At 41.0% G+C, this 20,750-nt stretch overlaps 4 protein-coding genes across 5 annotated transcripts in view; 2 read left to right on the forward strand and 2 right to left on the reverse strand.

Moving 5' to 3' along the window:
- The first annotated feature begins 435 nt into the window (after window positions 1–435).
- LOC116919007 lies at window positions 436–3,104 on the forward strand. The gene is given in 10 exon segments (XM_032924847.2): window positions 436–662; window positions 733–888; window positions 951–1,269; window positions 1,333–1,523; window positions 1,606–1,672; window positions 1,734–1,771; window positions 1,773–1,998; window positions 2,064–2,469; window positions 2,540–2,649; window positions 2,725–3,104. Coding segments are annotated over 10 exon segments (1,713 nt in total). The 5' UTR covers window positions 436–626; the 3' UTR covers window positions 2,889–3,104.
- The window catches only part of LOC116919009 (calbindin-32), a 37,792-nt gene continuing 20,060 nt past the window's right edge, over window positions 3,019–20,750 (forward strand). Inside the window, exons 1-3 of one of the 2 annotated variants that reach the window (XM_032924850.2) lie at window positions 3,019–3,099; window positions 3,557–3,751; window positions 3,823–3,918. The gene's annotated coding sequence lies outside the window, so the exon portion shown is untranslated. The remainder of the gene's footprint in view (window positions 3,100–3,556; window positions 3,752–3,822; window positions 3,919–20,750) is intronic. The other variant, XM_032924852.2, reaches the window with a different exon arrangement.
- Window positions 4,197–7,231, reverse strand: LOC116919006 (chitooligosaccharidolytic beta-N-acetylglucosaminidase). Its single transcript, XM_032924846.2, is given in 8 exon segments — window positions 4,197–4,541; window positions 4,631–4,808; window positions 4,880–5,649; window positions 5,652–5,813; window positions 5,815–5,970; window positions 5,972–6,076; window positions 6,143–6,386; window positions 6,547–7,231. Coding segments are annotated over 8 exon segments (2,013 nt in total). The 5' UTR covers window positions 6,732–7,231; the 3' UTR covers window positions 4,197–4,328.
- On the reverse strand, window positions 10,706–18,832 carry LOC116919008. The gene is made up of 7 exons (XM_032924848.2): window positions 18,653–18,832; window positions 15,682–16,120; window positions 15,331–15,548; window positions 12,815–12,911; window positions 11,810–11,927; window positions 11,558–11,714; window positions 10,706–11,460 (listed from the first exon to the last, which is right to left on the reverse strand). The coding sequence occupies exons 2-7, from the start codon at window positions 15,917–15,919 to the stop codon at window positions 11,077–11,079; spliced, it is 1,212 nt and encodes a 403-aa protein (XP_032780739.1). The 5' UTR covers window positions 15,920–16,120; window positions 18,653–18,832; the 3' UTR covers window positions 10,706–11,076.

A 20,750-nucleotide genomic window follows, 5' to 3' on the forward strand; every position in this document is an offset into this window, starting at 1 on the left:
GTAGCCTATTTCCCAAAATGGGTAGGCTGGGCGGATTTGATGAGCAAACCGGGTATACCCACCGCCATGTTGGAAAATGGCGGCTTGTAAAACGCCAAGTTAAATTAAAAGGGAGAGTAGCAAAAAAATTGTTTTGTGGCGGAAATTAAAAGCGCGTGACTTGATTTCGGGGGGTAATCGGGTAGGAAATCGGGGCTAACTGGGTTTTGAAACCGGATAATGGAACTGATTTTTGAAATTGTGTTACCCACATGAAACCCGGGTAGGTAATGGGCACAAAGTCTCAGGAACCGTCACCAACCGGGTCAAATTTTTTTGCTGAGAAGACTTACCCATCCGCCCACTTACCTACCCATTGGACACGGGGCCGAGCCCTAGGCACGGGGCTAGAATTAGCCTGGACTACGACTAGCTCAGCTACTGTAATCTGGCACTATCTTTTCCTGTTTTTGAAATTGTTAGTCACGTTCTCGGCTTTTCCAAAATTTGCATTTGTCGGCTCATTACTCTAGAGGAAACCTTTACTTACGCAATTTCGTTTTGATAAAGATTTTCAAATTTTTTATTTTAAAAGCTCAAATTATTCCTTGAAAAGCTGCCATTTTAATGTGTTATTTGTTTTTGCAATGTCGAACGTCGTATTCCCCAGAGTGAACCGACAAGTCAGGAAGAACAAGAATACTATGTTGTAATTTAAGGATATTAATCTAAAATCTCCACTTCTTTTTATAGAACCGAAATGATGCTCTTATCCAGCATAAAATTAAACCCTGTTTTCTGATTCCCAAGGAAAAAGAATATCATCCCCATTCTCCTTGCACAACATGCTTTCCATCGGCTTCTAATTCAGACACTTGTGCTTATGAAGAACTAGGTGTGAGAAACCTGGTATATTTCATAACTTAAACACAAAATTTTTTATGTACTAACCATATACCTGGGTTTATTAGCTGACGGCTGTTCAGCCACCTAGAAAATGCTTGGTTTCACTCCATCGTATTTTGCTACAAAATTTTAAAACCCTTCAAGTCCATTGGGGTCAGCTTGAACAGTTAGATCAAATGAAAGTTCCTAAACTATATGTTGGAATTTGTCATGGCAAGTGGGATGCACAAATTTTAGGATACACCCTTGCTGTTGGGCTTCATGAGCCCATACAGTTTTTGGAACAATATGATCCAAACAATTTGATTGCAGAAATTACTGCTCCTCATCAAGAGCCAATTGGTGCAGCCTGTAAAGTATTATTCATAGACAGTGAAAATTCAGGTATGTTAGTTTTTCGAATAATTTGTTTTTTCAGCCTCATTTTCACGTAATTATTTCACTCAGACATCCATTTGGAGGCCATTAAAAATTCAATTATCAGCAATCAACAACTTGATATGTTATTGGTCCCAATCTCCATTTGCTATGAGTTGCCACCTGATTGTATATCATCACAAGTTTTAGATAATCACATGGCGCGCAGTGGATGGAAACCTAACATTCGAATTAGTTTTGCGCTGCCGCATTCGTTTAAGGTGATTATATTGGTCACATCACCGTTATTATTTTCTGCCCACTACATTCTGCGCTCTACATTCTGCCTTTTACGCCTTCCAGGACTATATTTGCAAGAATCAAGGTCAAAGCAGTATGATCCCGCATTTAAAACAACATTTACGGCATGGTAATTCGAGTTATTCGTGGTTCAAGCTCTTCTCAAGCTCCATCGATAATTCATTCTCTAGAAATTTGGAAAAACACCCCAATCATGAGTGTCCATGTTCCTCTCAATGATATTGCAATACCGTATTGAGGCCAGGAATCCCGAATTATCTACTTGTATGCGATTGATGAATGAATTCCAGAAAAGATATCGCCAGCACCGTGATCTGGCATTCGTTGGAGAACTTGATCATATCACCCAATATAGTTCCAAGGTTTTATCCATTGGAGGGGTCGTTCCTTTTGCTTCCGTTGCAGTAGACGTGATGAAACTTGAATCCCTCATGAGTAAGTTACACTTTGTTGGGTCTGCTTTACATCGGTTCTAATTCTTTAATTAAATTCTGCAAAAGTGAAGAGTTTGTTTTCTGTGATGCACTTGATGCAAGTCGATTTACACTCGGATACCTGTCGAGTGAGTCAGACAGCATTACTAGAAAACTACAGGAAAATGGTTGGGATTTTACGCTATGAAATCGATTTCATCACTCCACCGTGTTTGCCAGCTTCCGTTGTTGAGAAGCAAGTGCTAGACTACTTAATAGATAATCAAGTGCTCTCTCAACAATCAGACGAGCCAAACTCGAGTGAGCAGCAAATGGCGAAGAGAATAGCTTACCATTTGGATGTAGACTCTGACGAAGAGGAACATTGGGCAGACAGACCTGCCATCGAAACGTTTCTTTACGTCAACATTGGTAACGCTCTGTCGCATAAATGGATTACCAAAATCGCCACTAAACTGTTGAACATATACTAGTAAGGATATTTACAAAACGTAATTTTTCATTATATTGCATATTGTGCAATGGTTCTTTTGGCAATCTAGTGTTGGAGCTAAACAACTTTTGGAGCTTCGTAAAATGGACGTAATGGAAGAAAAAATGTTTGTCAAACGAGTTTTGGAAGCCCAAGAAGGAGAATCAAGTGGGTTCTCATGTAATTATTTTACGCCGTAATTATAATAATTCGTACTTTGACATTTTGCTAATAATGGAATGCGCAATATTTTAGTGGGTGACGCAGAAGCTACTGTTCGGAATGCGTTAAAGGTCTTTGAAAACGAAGGCATCATCGAATTTTACAGCCACTCAAATATTAAGATCCTGTATTTGAAAGATCCGTTCAACGATGACAATCTCTGGCGATTTATTAATAGCATTGCAGAGCACTGTTAGTTACTGTGCATCTTTGGAAACAGTAAGAAAACGGGGCGAATTTTCTCGTTTACCAAAATTCCCTATGCAGGTGTGTCAATCTTATGAGAATAATCCTCTCTAATTCCGCACCCATATTGTCATTTTTCATTTAATTAGCAGATGTTTTTCTAATATTTTATTGGAACTATCGCTGCGCAAGGCTGATGAAGATATCGAATAAAAGAAAACGGTAAATTGGACCAAATTTCTTTAAACCTTTTGGAGGTAATGGGACGATCTCCAGTCTAAGTATAGGAAGATAATCTAGATAGCCATAGACTTCTAGTGCCTTTGGGGATACATCGGGACTATCCTGTCAGCCAAATGGGGATTGCTGAACGATGTATTACAAACTGCTTGTTCTAGAGTACATTACATAACCGAACAAGTAAAGGGTACTAGCAGAATCCCTCTTGTGGCATATTGTCTTTCATAACTGTTTCAGTAGAACTTGGGGATAAGAAATTATTAGTAGTATTCTCTGCATGTGCATATTTTGCTATGTAAGTACTTCTTTTGCATGGTTGTGAGTTGATTGCGTGGTTAAAATGAGCCTGGAAACCAAATAGGTTTCCGGTAGAAAAACGTTTGGATTGATGCGTAGCTTATCTAATTGGCTTTTTCTCTTCGCGTTGTATTCGCTGTAGCCATGGCTGCAATCAAGGCTGGTTTGTTCCCCCTTCCCATAACTTCCTGTGCAACGTGGATTGTAAGGTTGGGTAAGCTAAAGGGAAGGCAGGTGCAGAAACAGAAGAAAGACCGTCATTTCACTGTTATCTCTGGGCCTAGCAACATTCGTCAGCTTATGGAACCAATTTGAGATCATCGATGCTGTTGTAAAGGTACTAATCTTCTAGCATTTTAATGGAATGCTGCCATGAACCTTTGTTAATTGTCATGTCTGTTACGGTAGCAGACGCGACGTGAGGGGAACTACGCAAGTCATTTGGAAATGATGGCAGGGAGCTAAAAGTCGTCAGAAACCCAAGTGGATATGTCGCCGACTTCGGTAAGTCCATTTTTGTTTATCTCTTCTTGAATGCATGTGTAGCCGGTTAGACATTAGTTTAAGTGCTAGTCGAGCGAAATTGACAGCACAACAACGTTAGGGACTAAACATGTTTGTTTCCTTTTTTAAAACTCTGGTTTCCGTTTTTTGTTAGTTTTTTTAATTTTAGACAGACCAGTGAAATTTCTTTTGTTTACTCGTTACATTTTGAATGGCCGTGTTTTTCTTTGAGCTTTCTTGAGTTAAAACGAATTGAGTCTGAACAAAAAACTTGTCAATTGTGACAGTTAATTTGTTATATTTCGGTGATCGATCTCTATAGCAACCAGCAGACATTGTCAAGGTGACATTTCGAGAACACGAGGGTTCGATCACCTTGAACACTTTTGTTGATTCTGGATACTTGTTGTCTAATTCGATTCAAGGAAGCAATAGCCGTCATTCTGGTGACACCACTCTGGCTGAAGGGCATCTGCTTGTATTCCACGCTGTACTAATCGTTCACGGTGATGATTGAAACGATGTTCGGCAGCTCTCCATGTTGTGTCTGGATCGGTCCATAGCCTCTCTGCTAAAGCTGAACTGCGAGGCCACAGTTTCCCTTCGATAGTCGTGCTGTCAACCTGAATAGCAATTAAAACATGTTGAACGCCTTTGCTCGTTTCGTTTTTGAACACTTTTAAATTGGACTGTTCAAATTACGCTGTTGTACCTGTTCGGACCAAATAGCGGCTTCACCACCTAATATCTGTCTCGGGTTGTACGTCTCATTGAAATTGACGATTAGTTTACTGGGGCTGTTTTCGTAGACCTTTTGCCAGCCGATGTATGGTGAACACCAGTTGTTTGGTCCATCACCAACCCATTGTCCATATCCGCAATCAAAGTACCTTTTTTTTTTTTTGGATAAAGTTTAACATTTTAATGCAGTTACGTTTTAGGCATATTGTTGACTACTTGCCATGCGTCGTAATTTGACATAATCAACTTGAAACCTTGACGGTAAAGTTGGGCGATGCTTTCGTCCGTGCCAGTTGTCCAAATTTGAATGATGTATCGACTCTTGTCCAGATATTTGTCAGCATGTCCATCCTCTGTCAAACCGCTGGTCCACAAAACGATGGGTTGTTTATTGTCGTAAGCTTTGTCCACCTCGGCTAACGATCGGTTTTGAAAATAGGTCCATAAATAGAGGAAATCTTCTTTGCTTTTGTCTGTCCGTCCTTGCGTTTTTAGCCAATCGATAATTTCAGCCGTTTCGTTCCAGCAAGCGAAATTGACTTCATCGCCACCCATGTGGAAAATGTCGCTGACGAACAAGTCTCGCATGTCCTGATAGATATTGCTTAATACGGAATAGATGTTGTCGTTAACGGGATTTAGGATTCCGCATGGCGGTTCCACGCAGTATGTTGTCCATGGCTCCTTGTTGACGCAAAGTGCTAACTGACCCATTCCAGCACGTTCGCCCCATTCCCATCCGCTTCCAACGTGAGCTGGAGCGTCGAATTCTGGCACGATTTTGACGCCTCTAACGGTGGCGTAATGAACCAATTCTTTAATATCTTCAGGTCGGTACACTTTGGCGGAAGAGTAAGCGCCGTAAAGGGACAGCCTTGGTTCCCGAGTAGATACAAAAGGGAAAGAATGCGTGTCCGTAAGATGCCAATGGAACACGTTGAGTTTATCGTAAGACATGGCGTCGATAATTTTCTTGATGACTGGAACGCTTACAAGTAATTACGTGACGTATCGACGAGAAGTCCACGGTGAACGAAGGCGGGCGAATCTGAAATGTTGGCATCGGTCAGCATAATCATCGCTCCCAAGGTATCATCCCAGGCCATAATCTGTGACAACGTTTCAATTCCGTGGCGAGCGCCGAAGAAAGAAGTAGGCCGTGATGGAGACGGACGTAGTGCTGCGCGGACTAGCGGGCGTTGCGGCTGTAGCGAAAATCGTTTCGACGTGCAAGTTGTAAGATTCGTCAGTTGCCATCTCGAGACGTTCATCACCCGACACGATGGATACTTGGATATTGATATGGGGTCGTTTGTGGCTCTTTTGCAGTTTGATTGCGACCTCTTTGCGTATTGGGAATGCTCTTGCGGATGACACTCCGCAGTACTTGAATGGCCTCATTCGTCAAGGATTTGACCTGTAAAGAAAAATTGTTTTGAGTATCCACTTGCGTGTTTGAATTTTACGATTAGAGGTTAATGACCTTAGGAGTCGGAGCTGAAATGCGACTAATGCGGATGTCCGTTGGATGGAAGGACACGAGAGTTTTTGAAAGGGAGATGATGCTGCGAGGTTTGGGCCACAGGGTGGATTCAGCGTTGCAAGTTAACTTGCAACCTGCCAATGTTGGGTTGTCCAGATTATCGCCTTCTTCCACGGGCGAATCCTTTGCTACTTTTACGCAACCTCTACCATTTCGGCACGCCCAAGCCCAGGGGGATTCTTGTCTGCATAACGGAACATGTGCGTTTTGAATTAGAAAGCAACCCAGATTTCCGTGTCGTGCAATTTCTTTACGTGAACGTCCACCATTTGGTTGCGCAACACACGAATCTCGAAAGGCTAAATAGTACATTAAACGACTTGGTTAATGCGTTCGATATTTACCTGGTCGATTTTTGCAATTGTTTCACACTTTCCTGGGCGATGACGTCAGTGACGACGAAGAACAGACCGACGAGTAATAGAAATTTTAAAGCCATCTCTTCTACTCGGACGATGGTAAACGTGTGGACCGAGATACAACACTGCGAGCTTGTCTTTGGCAGCGTTGTCACTCTCCCGAATCCCATAAAGGAGGGCAAGCAAACTAACCTGACCAACACGTTTTTGTTCTCTTTCACTTGGCTCGTAGTTCGTTCGCATAAAGGGTGTGGTGTAATGACGTGCCGACGAACTCGTTGCACTTGTCCTAACAAAGAACCGTCCTTGATGGCCCACAGCTGTTAACCATGTGACGTCTGGTTGTGTAGAAGTTTACTTGTCGTACTGAAGCGATAGATGCTGTGGCAAACTCACATAATTCTTTATTCTTGTCCATTGAATCCTTGGCCTTCAGCTAGGTTTCTATTTCCTAGTTTGTTTTGTTTTTCTATTGCTGAAAAATCCCATTGGATTGGTTCATACGGTCTGAACTTTTTTTTTTTTTTACCTTGAGCTTCTAAACCTATTTTTTTCTTTTAGTTCTTTTCTTTTAGAGGTTAGGGTGGGGCTAGCAAATTTATCTTGAGCTTGACAACCGTGAGACGTTGTATGTTGAAGGTTACCGAAGAGGTTGGAAAATACGTTACCCTTACCCGTCTGTGACTTAGAATCTGGCCGTTTGTCTCGGTTCATTCGTGACTAAATAATAGGAAGGTAGCTGTAGTTCCCCAAAGATGGCGCGATGATTGATTTCTTCACATCAGTAAATCAAAATAATTCTTCACCATTTTTGAGCTTTTGGGTTTGGAGTTGAACGCCATCTGTTTGGAAAAATATAGCAATCTTTCAGAGTCGCTTGATGGTTGACAATCTTTTATGTTACCCTAAAAAATCAATCTGCGTTAACCGCTCCCCAACTAATTTCCTTGCTATCTAGCTTGACAAGTAAACTAGTCTTCTGGTGCGTCTCTCATTTCGCTGCTTTCCTAACCAAATATGGTTATAGCGCTCGGGCCGTTATCTATTATTCCTGCCATTTCAACGCTAACTCCATTGGTTTGCAATTTGCATATGACCTCTTCACCTATCCATAGGGAAACTATTCAAGTCCTATTTGCTTCATAAATGTCATATTGCTAAACGTGACCGAGTGCTTTTTTTTTTTTCGCTTTTGTTCCCCCATTTTTTTTAAAGCAGTGACATGCTGAGTACCATATCAAAAGCAGATATGTAAATTTTTTTTTTTTTTTTTGCGATGACGACTTGCCTTATTTTATGTTTGTCGGCAACCATCCAACTGCCTATGGTAGAAAACGATTATTTGCATCGATACCTATTGCTAAATATTTAGCCTAGTTAGTTTCTCAAAATGAAACAGTTTTGATTGGGAATAAGGCAACGAATTTCATTTTGGGAAATTCGTTTTGCCATTTTTATTTATCGCAGTATGTATTGTTGAATAAAATCGTGCAAACAACAGCGTAGCCAAATGCAATTCTCTTAAATCGATGATCTGGTGATCGTTTGTGTGGGCAGCCAGTTTGGCGTGCCTCGTACGCGTACGTTGAATACAACACGAAAGGGGATGGAATGCAAATATTTCACACTCGCCCTCAATTTGTTCCGTGCACGACCCTCTCGGTTGTTTACTGGCACCGTCCGCAATTTTATAGCGAATGTGTAATAGCAGCTCGCAGTCCGTGTCCGGTTGGAAGATCGATGGGCACGTTCATGAAGGGGAGGGTGGGCTTAATAAACGACGAATGACCGTACCGCCTTAATTACGGAATAGTCTCTACCGGTTTTTACATTCTTATTTTGTTTTCAAAGAGCTTTTGCGAATGTTTTGTTTTTACGACACGTTCAAGTATTGTTCGTTTCAGAAAAGAATTTTTGATAAAAGTCGAAAATTCTTTCTTTGATGAAGAAACCTGAGTATGTCGTGACCGTCTAAATCAAGTGGCATATAAAAGTTATTTGAATTGTTTCGATTGATCTTCTATTCCGTTGTGCTTCAAGTGAGCGACATTTTCCTACGCGTAAAATAATAAAAATCAATGGAATAACGTCCTTTTGTGTTTGTGTAGCTTGACGCAATTGGCGCGTTCTTTTAGACTCATTCCAAACTACGCGATTGCCAAATCCATTATTTCTATACAAAAGGGAAAGTTTTTGTTCTTTTTTCTTTTCACTGTGTCGAAAAAAATTATCTATGAATAATGGATTGTACTTCCCCCCTAAACTGATGGTCAGCTCTCCCTTCCTCGTCTTCTTGCTTATAGTTTTGACGTGAATAGCATTGTCATTGATGCGGCAAACGATTCGCTAAACTAAGATTCCCAGCGATGGTAGACGAATAGGAAAAGGATTCGTGTCGAGTCACCTTAACTCAAAACGGAAGTACCGCGCGCTGTGAAACATGATTTTTTTTTTCTTCTGCGTTTAATCTAGCGATAGAAAAAAACTGTAAAAAAACGAGTGAGTAAAACTACGCCGTATACAAGTTGCACGTGTCAGCCAGTAATCGTAAATCATCCAAAAAGCTTGGACTCTCCGGTCGTAGAGGGGAGCATAACAAGCCATAAGTCATTAAGTCGTTGGGGGTCGCGATAGGCCTGTAAAAGGGTCCGACACGATCTTTACTTACCCACCAAAGGTGTCGGACCATTCTCTATTTCCTTTTATGCTCTGGTCTTTCGGAATTTTTTTCTATTTTTCAAGCCTATTGTGCCTGATTTTTTTACAGAGTATGGAATCCCCCGCGCGTGATGCCTCTACAACCAAGGCATCACATAACGCTCAAATTTTTCCAGCCATTTGTTAAAATGGCCATGTATATATGCATCTTTATTTTATGGGCACGTAAGGCAACTGGAAACTGGTGTCCCTCGATCTTTGCGTGAATCAAATATTGAGGGTTGAAAAGAAACTGTACATAATTTTTCTTTGAACCATCCCGAAGTTTGGCTGTTGCTCCATCATGATTGGCTGTCCAAAGTTACCATCTTGAAATCTATGTAGACACAAAGCCATCTCCAAAAGCTACGCACATGTTTTTGTCCCTTTTTATTTTTTATTTTCTTGTTTTCTGCCACAGTTATTGATCGTCTGTTGGGTTTTTTCCTTCTCATCTCGAGAATGGAAAATACACATACCCGGAAAAAAAAATAAAAAGGCGGAGAAAGAAACGAGTGCAGTAACGCAACGCGTGATCGAAACGGTTGGTGGATCGTGTTGTTTCGTTTGGCACAGACGCGCATAGCTACAAACTGAGTGGTTTCTGCCCAAAGCTCTTTGGCAGGGAGAAGAAGAAAAAAAAAGAAGTTGTTATTCTTATGACTAGTTCCCTTTTTTTTTATGTTATCAATCCTCTCGTCTTTCGGATAGAAAGATAACCTCACTTGACGGGCTGTTTGTTTTACCTTTACATTTCACTCTTTCGTTGTGTCTTGTTTGTTTTTCCTTTTTCGTCTGTGATTATTTGGGAGGTTTCTGATTAACGAAGAATGAGGAAGAATTTAATTGTCTACACCACCTCGTTGTTAACCCAAAAGGAAAGAAGATTGATGACGAAACATGGTTTAAAAACCGTTGGTTTGTTATTTATTTTTTGTTTGAAAACAAATTGAAGAAAAAACTCGATGTATAAAGCTCTAAAAGAATCAATGAACGGTTCAAAGCTTGACAACTGGTTGGATTTGTTTCGTGTGACAAACACGCACGATCGTACCCAAATTCTTTGTTTTCGACTCGAGTTGCTGTTTATTTTTCATGTTATCGCGTTCAAGTATTTCTCGGTAAAGCTTTTTTTTTCGTCATGGAAAGTAAATGACATTGAAGAACTGTTGACTGAGTCGCACTCTGGATACGGGAGATAGAATTGAGAGAGCACCGGAAGTCTTTTTTTTTTTTTCTCCTGTGAAAATTGCGGATGCGTACAAAAAAGAGGCGGTTGATCGCATTTGATTTGTTCCGCAGCAAAGAGGAAGTTGAAAAGACGGGGGGATATGGGGAATAGACTTCGTCGCTTCGGCTTTTCACAACGATATTTCAACATAAAAAAAAAAACCTAATAAAAATGCTTGAAGCGTGTAGGTAAAGAATTGTGTGTCAATTCAGGTGATAAGGCACGAAATCAATTCGGTTTATTTTTTTCCTTGAATTATTTTTTTTTTTGCATCTTGAGAGCCGATGACAAAGAATAAGGTAAAGAAAAGGTGAGAGAATAGAAAAGAAGATTTTACATTTGAATTGATCAGCCTCTTTTTATGTGAATCATTATAAAATATATGAATGTTATATTAATCATTTTCGTGGGGAAAAAGAAGAGTTTGCTGGATGACGGTTGCTGCGAGTCTCATGTCTGTTGCTAATGATGGGACAATGGCATATAGAAAATTTGCGTAATTAAAAAGGCAGAACAAGAGGGTGTAGGGAGTGGAGAGGGGTGGGTTTAAAGACACAAGAACATGGGGCTGAGTGGATTGATTTCTTTTAAGGACACTTGAGAAGACACTTGGTGGAATTGTTGGCCAGCTGGTCGAATGTCAGTAGATCGGCCGTTTGAATGCTATTGCCCTCCAAGAGTTGACGGCCGAGAGTCAGGTTGCCGGCAATGGCCGGATCGATGATGTCCAACGTTTGGAGTGGCGCCAATAGCAGTTCTTCGGCCGCCGACGCCACTTGACCGGCCCGTTGATGGAAGAGCATCGAGTCACGCTCCAAGAGTTTAGAGATTGCGCAAGAAAAGACGCCATTGTCGCTGGCCAGCATCGAGAGCTGGTGGTCCAAGTTGCTTTCGGCCTCGCGGATGGCCCGCCCGAGATCGAGGTGTGCGGCAGCGATAGCCTGGGACAGACTGTTGCCAACTTTTTGCAACTGGAAAAAGAAAATCGATTAAAGATAAATCACTTTTTCTTTAATGTTTGGGGGCTTTGCGAGCGAAAGAGAATGTTTTTTGAACGTTGAATTTTACCTCAGCGGAAGATGGACCGTGGTTCGATTTTCCGTTATGTTGATGTCGATTTTTACCGCGGATTTGATTGGTCGTCGGGCTTCTTTCCAATAGAATCTCTTCGATGACGTTAAGCTGATCTTGAATCTGTTTTACTCCCCTCATCAAACCTTCGGGGCTGCAATAACATTAAAAGGCAAATGGTATTATTTTTCACGCGTAATTCAAGACGAATGTTGAACACAAATTGTAAAAAACAATCAAAGTACGTACGACTTTTCAGGGATGTTGCGAAAGACATCGTCCATTTTACCGTGGATTTGGGTCATTTCACGCTCTATCCGCCGTTCCGTATGACCAAGACGCGTTTCGAGCAGCGTCATTTTTTCGCCTGTTATTCAATAATAGTAGCAATATATATATATTTAGTGTCCGGACGAAAGAGCACGTCAATGTTGTTGCCTCGTAATCAGAAACTCTCGGAGACGACCGTTCGATTCCCGAATTCTGCGGACAATTGCCGTCGTAGTCAAATCATTTACAGTTGGGGGAACCCATCGATTTTTTTTGGGGGGGGAAGGTCTTTTTTTCTTCTTTATTTTATGGCTCTCTTTTTTGTGCTTTTGATCCCTATATCCTAACCGCAATCGGGTCAGTGAATGTACCCAATGATTTGAAGGCTGGCTGCTCTTGTTAGAACAACAACTCGTTCAATCTCTTTGAGATGCTCTTGCCGCCAAGATCTGCAGCCATTTCTGTCGACTAACTTTAACGTTATCAAAGCAACCTTGATCTGTGCCAAGTCCGATGTGTTGTATGTGTACGACATGATGAGGTACGAACACGAGAAAGCAAAAAAAAATAAAGGAAGTTTGTAAAAGGGTCGTCGTTGACGTACATACGAACGATTTTCTTTTTGTGCTCTTTGTTCTCGCTTCTTTTGTGTCTGCCTCTTCTTGTCGCGAGTTGATTTGTTCTTTTTCTTTGGCATGTTGTTGCTTAGGATGTCTACCGTGCAATTTTCCAATCGGTTTTAAAAAAAAAGACAACAAGGTGCAAACTTTAGTAATATTTCAAGTTCCTCTCCTATTATATTCGATCCCAATGAAAAGAAAAATCCTCCGATATGGAAACTTAACGGTTTGGTTTTTCTCATGCGTTATTCAAAACTGTTTGCCCTTTTTTACGTTTACAGAAGCTTCAGCTGCTTCATTTTTTTTTGTTTGTTTTTAAATGACTGTCACAGCCTCTTTACTAGCAATAGAAAAGGAAACTTACTGATGACGCCAAGGCGGCTGTCGAGTCTTCTTTGGGTCTCATCAAGTCTAGTGGACGACAGTTCCAACCGTTGATTGCTTTGGCTTAGCTCGCCCAACTGGAAAAAAAGAAAATGGAGGATGAAATCAACAAAATAATCCGCTAGACGACTGTGTAAGATATTGAAACTGCGACAAATTAGTTGGGGATATGTGTAAGCAAACACAAGTTACAAGCAGACACGGGGTCATCCATTTGTCCAGACTGTCGCGGCTGGAGATGAAAAGGGGACCGTAACCACCAGGATCATCCGTCATTGGGTGGCAAAGGGGACAGTAAATAAAGCGTCTTCGTAATCCCATTAGGTCAGCGAAATGTTTTCGGGTGTAAAGAACATTCGATTAAGAGACTTTTCTATGCATCAATGTGCCCCTCCCCCTTGCAGTCGTTGCGTATCGGTTGAAAATGGGACTTGCCAGAAAACGAATTGATTTCCGACAAAAATGCGAACCACTTTTGCTGAAATATTGTCTTGTCTACGAGAATTGTTACGTGATATTGAAGCGCATTTTGTCGAGGAAATGTTCCGTGAACGAAGCGTGCGTTTTCTTGATAGACAATCTTTGACAAGACATTTTTGTTTTCTTGTTGTATCTGCTTTATTTTGATTTTGATGTCGTCCTTCCTTGTCTTTTGTGACAGGTTTTATGACCTGCATTTTTATCAGACGAGTTTTTTTTGTTCTCTTTTGCTTGGTTAAAAAATAAAAATGTCAACGACTACCGCCATAATTTTGAAGAGAGATCGAATGGTCCGGTCATCTTTTCATTTTTTCTTCTTTTGCCAAACGCCCAAAAAGGGAGCGTACAACACAGAAGATATACGTCCGTCAAATACATCCATCCAACTTTGCCTGACTCGGATGAGATAAACGCATTATACGACATATAAGATGTTATCGCTGATGGATCCTCGTCAACACATCACCGCGTTCAACACAACAGTTAAAAAAAAAATAAGAAATTTGCTTCTCACTTCTTTCTCGTACCTTTTCATTTGTGTACAAGCCAAACGATCGATAACTGATTGGTCATTCACAAAGCTGGACGCATTGAACGTCCCTCCTTGAATTGTCCAATCACCGTCTCATCTCTTGCGCTCCTTTTCGTTTCGAAGACTGGCCGCGTGATGTTGATGTGATTTTTTGCTTTCTCGTGCAATCGTTAAAAAGAAACGACGTAATGCAACGCGGAAGCAATAGAATTAAATGTAATGTACTTTCGGACGTCGTCTGTATGCATCTCACGCATTGTGCACAGACGCGTCCGATGAACGTGCGTCCCCTTAATGGATGGGCTTGCTGCCGGGCTTTAAAAAACAAGGAAACCACATCCAAACGAGACGTATCTGGCGCGCGGATTAACAGACGATCAGTCCGTGCGCGTCTGTAGGCGGATTTTAAATGACCCTTTTTAGTTTGGCACAGTGAACAAATATTTGTTTCCTTAATTTTTCTTTTCTTGCCCAGTCTACACAATAAGAGATAGCCGGGAACATATGGGCATGTTGTGTCGTCTGGAATGAGCCGTCGCTTCACTGGATTATTCATGACAGTGAATGAGCGTGACTCAAGTTTTCTTCCGTCTTCTCGATTTCTGCCTTTTCTCGCGAGCTCACAGAGACATCCGCCTAATTTTCTTCTCGTTTCACATAGCTGGGCTGCTGATGCTGCTGCACTCTTTGCGTCGACGTTCGTGAGCAGGAATAAACATGAATACATTAACTCTAGTTATACGGCAATCGACCAAGACACCGGGCATCAAGAGTCTTGGTGTGTGCGCGACGAGAACGAAAATCAGTCGAGCAAAAACGAAAAGTATGTAGACATAAATATACGATCGGATGAACTCGTTACTTCCCGAAATGAAGACGAGTTAACGAGATGCAATGAAGAACGTGACACGAAAATGTTTAACAACTATTGTTGTGTTGCATTCTCGTTATCTCACATTGTGTTCCGTTTAAGTCAACGTTCTATTTCCGCTGACCGTAGGCTGAGTCATTTCTTTGTTTAATAATCGATTTCTTATCATTTGATCTATTTCAAATCTCTTGTTTTGTTTTTTTAAAAAGCCCGTTCAATTTAAAAATTCACGCTATAATCCAATGGCGTGAAGGACCTTTTTTTTCTATTCGGGAGGAAATGATGAGATAATTCTTTGGTTCACTGACGGCTTGTTTTTTTTTTTTCTACACAAATGTAGTCTTCCCGCTGGCATCGATGTCAACATAAATAAGACGTTAGCACGAAACGTGAGCTGTTTAGCCGGATGGGCTCGCCCGTCGTTTCGTGTTGAACAGCGTACGTCTCTCTCTCTCCATTTTTTCGATAACTTCGGACACGTTTAAGAATGCAATAAAAACGTGAGTTTCACGACAAAGTGTGTCCGATTTGCCATAATGACTTGCGTGCCGAAAACATGTTGAATGGATAGAAAGAAAGAAAGAAAGAAAATCAGCGGGAGATCGGGTCTTACCGTTTGGACCATCATTTGAAGGTGAGGTTGGTTTTTGGCCACCTCGAAGAGGGCGGCGGCTATCTGGGCGTCTCGTTCGGCTATCACTTCGGTCACGATACGCTTGAGGAACGTGCTATCCTTGTTGAAATGATGACTCATCGATGCTGACGAGGAAGATGGAGCAGACGATGTCGTTGATTGGAGCCATTTGCTCCTTTTTCGTACTCGCCTTTCGCCTGTCATTCGAAATAATTAGGTTTGTGTGTTGTGCTTTTCTAACTTTAAGATTATGTGGGGTACGTAGAAAATGTCTGAATTCAATTAGCTTGCCGATGGTCGTTCTAATGGGAAAAATCGAGTTATACGAACCCGAATTGGCCAGGCTCTTGATTGTCATCATCGGGTTCTGATCTTGTTGATTGATGGACGAATCTGTTTTCGTCAAAATCCGGGATTTGCTGGCAACTCCTTGATGATGGTTGCCGTTGTCGCCACCGTTGACGTGGTGGCGATGGCCGGAAGCTGTTTCAATTCCGGTCGCGCACACCAAAAGCACCATTACAAGAAGGCATCCGATCCTGCCCACTTGTCCCACTAACGCCATCATGGCCGAAAATCGTCTTTTTTTCTTTTCTTTTTTTTCTTATTCTTTTTATTTATTTATTTATTTATTTGTGTTTTCTAGTGCTACCACCACAGTAGTTGACTGGTTTTGCTCGTTAATGTCCCTTCCTTGTATCGGATTGGTTCAAGGCGGTCGGTTCCGCTTGGAGACGTGGCCGATCGATGGAACCTTCGTTTTCGCGAGCTGTTTGGTTTAAAAAAGGGGAAAGAAAAAGGGCGCGTGCAATATTAAATCTAAATCAATTTTGATGATGATGGGGAAAATATTGAAAAATAACGGGCAAGCTGGTGACGTCGGATTTTTTTTTTTTTAGAGAAAAATGCGTGAAAATCAAATCGCTAGAAAATGGCGTTAAATGATGGATGGCAAATAGCTCATAACGCGACATATTCCAAACAGCTCTAGAATGATTATCGTAACCCACAAGCTCAGTATTGCGACGCATTGCATCCTCTTATATATTTTTTTTTAAGGGTATTTTTAAGAACGTTTATTCTCGTTCAATACGCCAACGATCCTACACTCGTGAAAACCAACCCTCCGATACATAAATACGGCGCTGCGTCACTTTCACGTAACGAAGAGATGATGACGAATGATTACGTTTGCTCTTTGGTGTTTTGATTTTATTTTCACGTACCGGATAATGCTCTCGTTGCATTATTATTGCTATTAATATTTTGACGTGATCAGCAACTTGACGTGAGAGCTGAATGCATTTTATTCCATCGCAGTTGCTTCTTCCTATTTCTTTTGTTTGTTTTCATTTTTTTTTTTAACTGCCGTCATTTTCACGATGACGAGACCTTTTTGTTCGGTTTTCAATTGTTAAAGAAGCCAAAAAATTAAAAAAAAGGGGAATAAATAAACAAGCAAACATTCTTGACTTGAGGAAAAAAACGAAGTAAGGGATACGTTGTTTTCGCCAACGCCCTCTTCGCCATGAATGAATTAACCGCAGCTGTGTTTGCGAGGATGGTTTCCCGCTACTCACGGTCGACAAAAAAAAAATCGAACAGCATTACTTTTTTTTCTCTGAATCTTGGGTTGTCTCTTGAGAGATCTGGTTGAGTAAATAGACGAGGGAGAAAGTAATCAGCAAATAAAAAAAAAAGCCAACGAAAGAAAGGAGGGAGGAAATTATAACGAGGGCATCGAATCAGATCTCCCTCCGGTGCGATTCGAGTAAGATAACGAAGTGGTGCCGTTAATGACGTCAACGCTTTTTCTATCAAGATTTACAGTGTACACTGTGAGGCATTCACGCAGTACACGCGTAACGTTTAAAAAAAATCATTTCGTGAATTCATGTTTTGAATCGATTTTGACGATATGGGCCTCTCATTTGGATTTAAAGAATTTCTTTTTTTTTTCCTGTTTGACTTCCGTCGTGACGTGTATTTGTTATCGTTTTCTTCCGAATCCCGGAGATGAAAGACCCCCCGAATGTCAGACGTGGTCCATCAGCCATGATTGATAGATGGACGGTCACGCCCGTCTTCGCGCATCTGCTGTTTTGGTCTGTTTTTTTTTTTTTTTCTCTTTTTCTTGTTATCCTCATTCCGAATCAAGTCGCTGAACAAATCTATAGCAAACGCAAAACCCTATGATGTGCCTGTTTCTATCAATCGATGCCATCTGACAAGCTTTTTTCTGTCCTCTTTGTTGACACAAACAATGTCACACACACGACAATTCTGGCCGGGCCATTGCTGATAGTCGTACAGCTCATGAGCAACTCGTAAAAGAAGAAAAGCTCAGCTGGGCACGAACGATGGATGTTTTGGGCCGGATCGATGAACGCTACCATATGCGTATTCATCAAGAAAACAGTGAAACAGAACTCTATGGCGGCAGGTTAAGACTTGCGGATAAATTTTGCAAACATTTTTTTTTTTTTTACGTGCTTGCAGAATTTGAACAATCCTTAGCCAGGGGAAGAGGATTTGCGCAGGACTTTCCGAACGAAGCCACGAATCTCTTTTAAAAATATATATTTTTTTATTATCAATTCCATCGACTGTATGAATGATGAAGTTGATGGATTTGGTTGATGTTGTATTTTTTTTGGAACATGGCACGAAGGAAATGGAAGAACAGACGCTGACATCCCCTTTTTTTGGTATGGACTTTTCCGAAGAGAAACAACGTGAAAGATTTAAATAGTAAAGATAGAAAGAAAAAAGAATAATACAAAGAGAGGGGTATTACTACTACTCCATTTTCTAGAGAGAGAGAGAGAGAGAAAGGGCGGAAAAGAAGAGGGCGTCTCCTCCCTGTGTCTGATCGACAGCAGTCTACACTCAGCAGTTAATAACGTTCGGACTCTGGTGAGTCCACTATAGTGTGCTACCGAAGGCTCTTGTTGTTTGCATTTCTCCCAGCATTTTCTTTTAAATGATTTAGATTTTTTTTTTTTCTTTCGTTGAAATCATTTCGACGTTTTAAAGTCTAACAGTTTTTCGACAGACGTGTTGACTTGAGGCGGTTTTCCAATTACCGATGCAAATGGGGAGAACAACAATTTCCCTCACTTAAAAAAAAAAACTTCGCCCCTTTTTGTAGAATCAACCCGTCGTCTTTGCATCTAACGAACCCGAATTGCGCGTTGCCCATAACATTTAAAGTTAAAATTCTGATAACGAAAAGCATTGCCAGTACGCCTCCCAATCAGATTTGCATGGGCGCTGAAATAAATGGAGTTTGATCGCTTACCTGATTTGAATATGGAAAATTTGAACCTGTTGGAAAAAAATGTATTCACCGATGATAAGCAACCAGTTGATGTCTCAGATGGAATCAAAAGCCCCCTGTGCACTTTGAAGGCAAGCCGTCGACTAACCGAAACAGTTCTTTGCGACCGCAGACCAGGAGAGATGAAGAAAAGACTGGCCAGAAGGAGAGACGAAATCCAGAAACAAGAACGGAGAAGAAGAAGCTGCTGGAGGCTGTAATACCCAACTTTTGCCGCCGAAGCAAAAAAAAAAAAAAAAAAAGAGAGAACTTGAAAAGGTGAGAGAAAGAGAGTCTATAGCAAAAGGACAGGCAGACCAGTCCCGATGGTTTCCGCGGGAGGTAGGAGGAGGAGGCTGTGCTTCTTCTGTGACTAACCCTCCCTCTCTTGCCATATCTCTACTGTTTGAATGTGGTGAACAAACTCTTGTAGGGAGAGGGAGAGGCTAGAACGAGAGATGTTCTTGTATATGCAAGTTTGTCTTGCTCAGTTTTTGAAAAAAGCCCAGCCATTGGCGTCGCCGACATTGAGCTCTCCGCCGTGTAATTGATGTTGCTTGCCAATACTTTTTTTTTTTTCTCATTTTTTGAATGATGAGGTCGATGAGAGCAGCTCAGCTGCCACCCTCCATCGCTTAAATCCATATATACCGACTCGGACGGTTGCCGTATAATCGATCGTTAGTTTTACCCGTCTTGTTGGTTTTCCTTTTCTTTTTTCTCCCTCCGACCGCATATACGATCCGGCCAAAATACACACGAATGAATCATGCGTCAAGCTGGGCGTTACAAGGCGGAAAGCTATGATGAGACCATGAAAAAATCAAAATCAAAAGGGAAAAAGATAAACCGACAGAAAGAAGAAGAAGAAAATAAAATAAACTGTACGGATGTCTGTAGGCCTACTATTACTAGATCATATATAGTCGGGAAAATGTTTTTTTTTTTGTTGGCAGACTCCCGCAAAACAGCGTGAGCCCTCCATGTCGTTGCGTAATATCTCCTGCTTTTGTCGTTATCGCAAACGGTTGGTTAGCGCATAGCTGTCACTGGATATCGTCGGCAGTCTTGATATCCTCTCTGTGTTTTTTTTTAAATTAGGAATAAACAAAAATAGAAAGGGGGAAAAAAACAAATCGAGTAAATCTCATTGCTCTATGATTTACTTTGTGTGATTTCGCTTTGTTGAGCTGACAAGTAAAGATGCCTAGAACAACAAGCTCACGTCGGGGTTATTAAGGAAATTGGATTTTTTTTTTTCTCTTGATCCGCTAGACATATGACACCGTGGTTGACAAGCACTATAACAAAGAACCTTATCAACCTCTCCTGCCTTCGTTATATACACGGTGATTGGGCGAACGTCTTTCAATTTAGTTATTTTTGTACTCACGGTGCCCGGATGGATTCTACGTGTATCTCATCACTTGTTTTTCTTTTCATTTTGTTTGGTATACTGTTCGATATTGATCGTGACAGACGATGATTTTTTTACCAAGGTCTTTTTTTGTTTTAACACGTAGATTTTCGTGAACCCTCGGGACAGAGAGTTAAACTTTCAGTCTGGCCAATTTTCTATCATTTTCACTTTGAGTTTTGGTTTTTGTTTTCACTTATTTATGTTTGACTTTGTGCTTTTATCCCTCTGTGCTGTTCTTTTCGTTCGTTATTCTTAAGTCATTCTCTATTTTTCCTTCCTAATGCGATTTTACGAGCCTTCGGCTGATAGCCAACGTACAAAGAGAGTCCCATGCCAATTTACGATGACAGCTGCCACTATGCCCAAGCCTAGTAAGTCCCAACTCTTTCTGATAAAGTGAAAAAATAACCTGCCTGCTGTTGTCTATTAAAACAGCCAGCCATAGGTAAAGGTATGCAACTAAAAGAGAATTTTTTTTTTTCACTTCCATTGAGTGCTGGTGGAAAGTGTGACTGAGCTGATTTAAAGTCAATTTATTTTATTTTTTTTATTTTTTCTCTTCCATTTATTTTTTTTACCTTTTTGCTATGCATATTGGGTCTTCACGGTTCCCTCCTTTAACTGGTGTGTGTTAGGGACCAGTAGCCTTTGAGGTGTCGT

This window comes from Daphnia magna, linkage group LG3, assembly GCF_020631705.1.
Source record: "Daphnia magna isolate NIES linkage group LG3, ASM2063170v1.1, whole genome shotgun sequence".
Classification (NCBI taxonomy): domain Eukaryota; kingdom Metazoa; phylum Arthropoda; class Branchiopoda; order Diplostraca; family Daphniidae; genus Daphnia; species Daphnia magna.

Excerpts from the sequence above, each read along its gene's own strand:
- LOC116919008 (XM_032924848.2), bottom strand. The coding sequence starts at position 15,919 with ATGATGGCGTTAGTGGGACAAGTGGGCAGGATCGGATGCCTTCTTGTA. Across the intron at positions 12,912-15,330 it reads TTCAAATGATGGTCCAAACG|TTGGGCGAGCTAAGCCAAAG; the intron begins GTAAGACCCGAT and ends CTTTTTTTCCAG. Across the intron at positions 11,715-11,809 it reads CGCAACATCCCTGAAAAGTC|CCCCGAAGGTTTGATGAGGG; the intron begins GTACGTACTTTG and ends ATGTTATTGCAG.